Genomic DNA, 8294 nt, shown 5'->3' on the forward strand with positions numbered 1-8294 from the left:
GAGAGAGAGAGAGAGAGAGAGAGAGAGAGAGAGAGAGAGAGAATGAGTGGTATAACGAGTAAGGGTACGTATCATTGTTACCTGTCATAAAACTAATGATGAGACCTAACACTATGACAGACATACAGCCAACCGCACTATACCACATATAGCTCAGCCTGTAGAGCGGGAACACCTCCTTTCTAGAGGTGAAATAGAAGAAAATATATATCAGTGCGCCGGTTATAGCTACCGGGTGATGCACCGACTACATACAACACAACAAGAAGAATAGATATGCAGTACATATAGCAGTTGGTACCTTTCAAGATAAAAAATACATGTTGTCAATAATAAATGTAGGAATGTGTTCATTTTTAATGAAACAGAAAGCAAAAACTATTAATGATATTTTATACTAATATTATAATATTCAAATTTATTATTATATTATTTAATTTTTAGATTAAAAAACATAAAAAAATAATTGTTAATAATAAATGTATTTGGGGGAATTTTTGCTTTTTTATTAATAAGAAGTAGAGAATCAAAGCCAATTTACAGTCCTTGTATAAATTATCGGAACTACTGGAGAATAATAATGCTATAACGAAGCATAAAACAGACGGGCGCTCACGCGCAAGCAAGCACGCACCCACGTACGCATGCACGCAAACACGCATGCGCGCATATACGAACGCATGCACGAACACATACACGCATGCACGCACGCACGCACGCACACACACACGCACGCACGTGCGCTACATAATTAAGTTTATAATTCATGTTGCACTCACTCAACGAACGGTGCTTTCTCGTAGGGCAGTGTAAGATTGGCGTAGGCTAGAGTGTCGTTGCTGCAGCCGTCGATGGAGGTGGGATTCGTGTAAAAGTTTGGCTTGTTCACATACGCTCCCAGACCAATCCAGAAAGAAATTGTCAGTCCTCCAATGTGACCAAATATTGCTCCCTGAAACCAGTAGGTACCGCGTCGCACACACGCGCACGCACACTGATGTTGAGAATTCACATCAGAGTTCTAGCCGCGATGCCTATCCACGTATCAAACAAGGTCAAAGGATATATTACATAAATGGATAGCATAATTGTCCGTACAAATTAAGTGTAACCGTCCAAACACCTCATCCAACACTTATAATTATTGTTATTATACACATAATAAATATTTAGTCATTTAGCTTCGGTTGTCGTCGAATCGCTTCTCACCCATTTGTTCGCCCAGGGGAAGAAGATGCCGAGAGAGAAGAGACCGAGCAGTGGTCCTCCTATCATGCCGAAGATGCTGAGAGCCGCCTGCAGGACTCCACCCAGCTGTGCCGCCACGGCCGTCAGTCCGATGGCGGCGCCACCGTACAGTATCGCTGCAACGCCATCGCGACAGTGTAACTAAACCCCTCGAACAATGTCTACGTGAAATCGCGTATATATACTATATTATACGACGTGTACATCTGATAGTTGCTGGCCTGTTAGATAAAATTGAGTAGGGATTTTATGTAAATGGTGTTATTATTCGTCTGTTCGTTGACGTCATCACGCTAGTAGCCCCAACGGAAGCGTTGTCATTGCACATTTCAACGTCCTTGGACGGTCGGGCGTGCGTTGTTGTATCTCACAGTTATATACTTATACCACCTATGATACATATTGAGTTCGGCAATACAAATTAATGCAATCAATTAGCGTCTAAATTAACAAGTATAAGTATAAGTATAACTTATACTTATAAGTGTAAGTATAAGTATCAGTAAAGTATAATTATATTATACGTATACGTACCCATGCCCTTAGAGATGAGGGCGTATCGCTCATCAGCGAGGTTCTTGAAGACGTACGGCTTAATGATGTCTTCCAACGTGACCGCAGCCAGCGAGTTGAGACCAGACGAGATCGTACTGATAACGAATAATAATAATAATAATAATAATAATAATAATAATAATACCGTGACCCACTTTGGAAATAATAATAATAATAATGATGATGATGCTGATGATGATGATGATGATGATGATTATAATAATAAGAACAATAAAAAATAACATTAATAGTATTAATAATAATAATAATTATAATAATAATAAAGCAATGAGAAATGCGTATGTATCATTATTAATATATCAACTAAACCTATGGTTCTACACGATCACCCTGTTGATTGACAGGTATAGGGAAAGCGCGCATACCTGAGAGCACCGCTGAAGAGGCAGGCGACGAACAGCCCAGGTAGACCTGGCAGAAAGCTCAGGTGATCCATCACGAACAGCGGCAGCAGCTAAACAAGGGAGAGGAAGCCATGATGAGGAAGCAGCTACACAAGGGAGAGGAAGCCATGATGAGGCAGCAGCTACACAAGGGAGAGGAAGCCATGATGAGGCAGCAGCTACACAAGGGAGAGGAAGCCATGATGAGGAAGCAGCAAAAATCTCACCCAAGATTCAGACTCTTTTATATTTCCGTATGATTATAATTATAATTATACTTATTATTATATATTATTTATTATATATATAATTATACATACTATAATTCATTATAATAATTACAATATATATATATATCTATATATTTATATATATATATATAATACATATTATAATAATTATAATAATCATTATAATAATTCATTATATACTACAGAAGCACATGCACTGTTTTAACTCTTGACACCACTATATTTTCCTACATAATTAATACATAGACTAACATTAGTTTATAGCAGGAGTTAATAAAGATTTAAGTTTGTCTTTATTAACTCCCGTTCATAGCTAAATTGTGCCTGTCAGCAGCTTTGCGCATGCGCAGCTTGTCTACCCATCTCTGTCATTCAAGTTGTATCAGGAGTAGATATATAAATACGGAATTCTTTTCTTAGGTTTGAGACATAATTTGTTGTTATTCCCTCCTGGTTGTATGCATATAATTGGTTATGATATTAAAACGCGTGTCTTGCTTATTCGATCCACTGCTTTACGATTAAATGCTGTGTTTCACTAACAGCGATTTATCCCGGAAGGAACCCTAATCGATAGGCTGACAGTAAGTTGTGAACGCTCTCGATTGAGTTGGTAATTCAAATAGAGATTAAGCGAGCCAAGTCTGAGGTGTAGAAATGAAAACGAAAATACTGTTCAATCGTGAAACTTTGTGGGCAGCTCGCAGCCAGACTTTACACTCACGAGTTGTGGCATGTTGATAACACGCCCCACGTATACACTCGGTTGCCCGCATAATAGGGAATCTATGTCGGTACACACAAAGGCTCCTAGTCGCACTGCACACGGACATGTCAAGGTTTTACTCACATAGCACGACATGCGTACCCTCCAGTTTCTTTATCTTCCAATCTATTTCTATTCTCTATTATTATGTGTTTGTAGTGCTAGGCTATGTAGGGCTGCGGCAAGTGACTGAGCGGTTCTGACAGGGACACGCCACATACGGCGTCCGCGTACTGCAATTACCACTACCAGTACCTTCTGCAGACACAACCACATCGCGCTCAGCCATCGGTTTTTTATCACAATAAATGGGACGTCCGATCACAAATAAAACAAGAAAATCGATTTCTTAAACTAAAACAAAAATATTAAAAAAACAAGATGGCCGATCATGGGACATCGACCTTAAACTGCTATCGGACCGTTATTGTGTCTTCATCACTCCTCGCAAGCCGCTCACGTGTATGTGTAACTGTAGAAGCTTGTAAATTATTACAAAATCGCGTCTCTCAACGTTCCCTGTACACGATAACCCACTCGTGACCCATCGCAAGTCCCAGTATACATGTACCGTATAGATTCTGTAGTAGGCCTACCTACCGCATTATTACACTACGTATGCTCGACAAAAATCACTCCACTCGCTATCGGCAAAGCGAGGCCTTAAATTATTAGAAATTACGGTGGACTGTAACTATAGGTTATCATACCTGGTCCTTAGCGAGGATGGTCTTTGTCGTGAGAGGGTCACACTGGGCGTAGACAGCATAGATGACAAGACCAGCCAGAGAGCAGATAGTCGCCAGTGCAGTCAGTCCCGGTAGGTTGATCCACATCGCTCTGTGTAATATATAGCACGACTATATTAAAATCACGTTAGTGCGCATAAGAGTATGTACGGATGTATAATATGATTGGATTATATTATCACGTTGTTGTTGTTGCTGCTGCTGCTGCTGCTGTTGTTGTTGCTGCTGTTGTTGTTGTTGTTTTTGTTGTTGTTGTTGTTGTTGTTATTGCTGTTGTTGTTGCCGCTGCTGCTGCTGTTGGGGTTGTTTGTGGCGGTGGTGTTGTCTGTCGACTCGTAGAGTGTGTTGCATCCAGGATCAGACAGTTATATGCTCTGTATCAGCAGCGTCTGCTATGAACACGTGTACTCCTATTCTACACTGACAGTCCTCTGGGGCGAGGCAGTCAATCGTAGAGCAAAAGCTGGGTTTACACTATCAACTTTTTGCTAGAAAAATGATTAAAAAAAATTAATTATTCGACCGAAAAATTCGGTGTATGTGCTCACATCTGGGCGCTGCGTAGTTTCGGGCAGGTGTTGCAACGTTGCACCTGTGCCTGATTGACTCCGTATATAGCGGTCCAGGTGAATGCGCCACCTACCACCAGACTCCAGAAGGTGTGCCTCTGCAGCGGATCAACGCTGAAGCTGTGAGCGAGCAGAATAGCACGTGATTATCTGGGGAGAGGTTCACGCTTGGACGTACATACGTAGGGAAACACACACACACACACACGCACGCGCATACACGCACACACACACACCCATACGTACGCACACCCGCACGCACGCATACACGCAAAAACTCAAGCGCACACACACACACACGCGCGCGCATACACGCACAGGAACACACGTACGTACGTACGTACGCATGCTCGCACACATACACACACACACGGGCGCGCGCACACACACGCACATACGCATATATATACACACATTTACGCACACACACACACACACACACACACACACACACACACACACACACACACACACACACAACACACAAACACACCACAACACGACAAACCACACACACATAGACCTACTCAAGAACTCTATGCGATCCGACTGTTTGGCCGAGCTTCCCCATGCGCTTGATGAGCACCCCGCACCTCTATCCTGCCCTGAGTCACGACAGCTACCATGCCGCAACATGAAGCAGCGATCTACGAAAGCTGCTGTCCACATCACCGCCCCTCATCAGCCCTGCGGAGCAACCAGTCATGCGGTGTAAACAGTAATGGAATAGCCGGAAGCCCTTACATCATTTATCCGACACCCAGCACGTTCGTTGTATCGCCACCACAGCCGGAAAGAACAGAGTACTGGCTAAAGCCCATAACTTATTAACATGCAAAATCATTGCATGTATATATAATTATATATTATTATTATTCATTATTATTATTATTATTATTATTATTATATATTATTGCTATGCCCTAAATAATTATTATTGCAAATCATTAAACGTGAAAGCAGACAACGCGTTGCGTTTCAACCATTCCCAACATTGAGTCCGCATCTAGATAAATCTGCAGGCTGTCGACCTGAGACTCATTTTAATATTCACAAGCTTCCTCCCAGAACTACAATGATATTCAGTGATGCTAACCGATGCTAACACGCCTTATACTTTCCCTAGAAACCCCCCGACCTTTACAAGAAGTCTCAAGGATCACTGTAGCCTGGCCTCCAATATTCCTGACGACTAACGCACACGTGGGTTATGCATTATATCAAGAGCTAATAATACCTCTTTTAGGTATTATTAGCTCTTGATTATATTTTGTAAATTAACGCATATTATGTGCTAATGTTTGGAAATTCGTTTTAATGTTCAATTTAACGCCTATGGTGGGGAAAATTACGAGTGAATCGAATCCTATTCATTCTTCCGCATATAATTGAAACATCCGGCTACGATTAAGATGTCAGTGCTGACAGCTAAACGCAGGACTATCTATATCATAATGTATCGAATATTAGGCCGTTAGTGTCAGCTAGCTGTCAGTTCGTCATAGCGGTCTATGTCCCCCAGTGTACTCCGCGAACGTACCCTGGGCTACGTTTGGTATACCGGAACGTAACCCGTGGCTAACTATGTTGATATCGGTTAGGTTAGGAGTTAGACATTTAGGGTTAATAGGGCGGGGTCTCGCGGTTCGGGTAGCGAGTACGCGTAGTCGACTCCCTAGACTCGTTAGTGCGAAGTAGCGCCGAGGTACGGTCCGGCATATTAGATAGTACCAGCGTACGTTCGGCAGTACCCTTGGGACATAGACCCGCTCAGCGTCAATATCAGTGTCGTGTCGCGTGTCGGCTATCGGTATCGTGTCGTGTCGCGTGTCGGTGTGGTTCTATGGCTATCCAGCTATCGCGTGTCGTATTTAGTATTAGTATTATATTAGGATTTGGTATTAGCCTATTATTATTATATTATATTAGTATTAGTATTAGTATTAGTTTAGTATTAGTCTTAGTATTAGTATTAATTAGTATTAATATTAGTATTAGTATTAGTATTAGTATTAGTATTAGTATTAAGCTATAGTATTAGTCATTAGTATTAGTATTAGCTAATTAGTATTAGTTTAGATAGATTAGTATTAGCTATTAGTATTAGTATCTAGATTAATACAGGAGCCGTAGCTAACCCATTTCCTGGAGGCCAAAGCCATGTGCATGTGTGTTCTGCGCGAACTGCCGCCATTGCACCATGATTGTATATACTTTTTTTCCTGGGTGGCAATTAAATTGTCCCTCTCCCCCTCTCCCCTTCCGCTAAGCTACGGCACTGCATGAGCAAAAACTAGGTAAACTCAAATTGACGATTATCTACTCCTTGCCGTGTTAATTACTATAACATTTTACTACTCCCAATTAGAATCGCAACTAGAAACCATATCTATTTTGATCTCTCCCTGTGTAATTATGTAGTTTATGTGACTCCCGCGTATAATCCATATAGAGATATGTAGATGGAGAGCACCATAGTGGCCCACGAATGTGTTATAGCATAGCTGCTGGATGTTAATGCATGCTAGCTGTGTTATATTATATCCCACCATATAACTAAAGTCATTGCCCACTGCCTGTCGCGGACGGTGGCCGCACCTACGATAGTCCGTGTAGAAAGTGCAGACGCAGGCCTATGCTGAGCCAGTACAGACGCCCACACGGCCCAGTCCGTCACTGCAATAAGAGAAGCATGTGCTTACCCCGTGCGGTGCTTTAAACCGCCATCCGATAGCCGCCGTATCCGCGGGACGCAACAGGCCGAGAAGAAGGCGAGAAACCAGAGAGAGCAGAGACAGAGACGAGAGAGAGCAGAGAGAGAGAGAGAGAGAGAGAAGAGAGAGAGAGCAGAATAGAAAGCGAGGGCAAGGACGAGCAGAGAGAAGTGTAGAGAGAAAGAAGAGAGAGCAGAGAAGAGAGGGAGGGAAGAGCAGAGAGTGCGCGCAAGAGAGAGAGATGTGAGAAGAGATGAGAGGAGAAGAGAGAAACCAGGGAGAGGAACGCAGAGCAGACGCAGAATGGTATGAGAGGAAAGAGAGAGAGAGAGGGGCCGAGGGAGGGAGAGAGTAGGCGACACGAGAGAGAGAAGAGAGAGAGAGAGAGAGAGGCAGAGAGAGAGAGAGAGCAGCAGAGAGAGAGGAACGAGAGACGAGAGACACGGAGTAGAGGGCTAAACGAGGTGATGAAAAGACAGAGGGAGAGAAAGCAGAGATAGAGAGAGAGCAGAGAAGCGCAGAGAGCGACAAAGAGTGATAAAACGAGTGTGCGTGAGAGCCAGAGAAATGAAGCGCCATACTCAATGATTGATCAAGGACACGACCGGCGGTGTATACTTTTTCGGCGTAACGCCAGTATTTTCAGCGCGCTTCTGCCGGGAAATGTCTCGTATACACACAGCCATACGGCCTGACCGCTTGACGCGACCGAGTGTGTTTTTTCTCCCCCACCTTCACCCACTCGCCCCGCGCGGGTGAGTGCACACCGAGCAATAGCCTCATCCGCTTTACCATGGAGTTTAGCCCCACCAGGTTTCCTTTAAGATGCAGTCGCTGCACGATCGCCCACGAATGGTGGAATTAACTATAAGCTGTATACGATGTTGAAGCATGCCGTGTATAGAATCAATCGTCTTGCTTACCGCGAGTTCAGTGCCAATCCGCGCATAGAGCACAAATAAGCCATGTATAAAGCACCTGCACATTTCAAACTCAAGCGTGAAATCATAAACGCATACGCAATACATGACGCAGCAT

At 43.1% G+C, this 8294-nt stretch overlaps 1 protein-coding gene across 1 annotated transcript in view; it reads right to left on the bottom strand.

Moving 5' to 3' along the window:
• Window positions 1–8294, bottom strand: part of LOC106815963 (sodium-coupled monocarboxylate transporter 1-like) — a 42975-nt gene that overhangs the window by 11248 nt on the left and 23433 nt on the right. Inside the window, exons 6-14 of the mRNA XM_014820499.1 lie at window positions 5166–5225; window positions 5070–5135; window positions 4522–4662; window positions 3935–4064; window positions 2190–2278; window positions 1783–1898; window positions 1210–1364; window positions 780–952; window positions 82–182 (exon numbers count right to left, since the gene is read on the bottom strand). Of these exons, the coding sequence (XP_014675985.1) occupies window positions 82–182; window positions 780–952; window positions 1210–1364; window positions 1783–1898; window positions 2190–2278; window positions 3935–4064; window positions 4522–4662; window positions 5070–5135; window positions 5166–5225 (1031 nt within the window). The remainder of the gene's footprint in view (window positions 1–81; window positions 183–779; window positions 953–1209; window positions 1365–1782; window positions 1899–2189; window positions 2279–3934; window positions 4065–4521; window positions 4663–5069; window positions 5136–5165; window positions 5226–8294) is intronic.

This window comes from Priapulus caudatus, unplaced genomic scaffold (genome assembly GCF_000485595.1).
Source record: "Priapulus caudatus unplaced genomic scaffold, Priapulus_caudatus-5.0.1 Scaffold1249, whole genome shotgun sequence".
Lineage (NCBI taxonomy): Eukaryota > Metazoa > Priapulida > Priapulimorpha > Priapulimorphida > Priapulidae > Priapulus > Priapulus caudatus.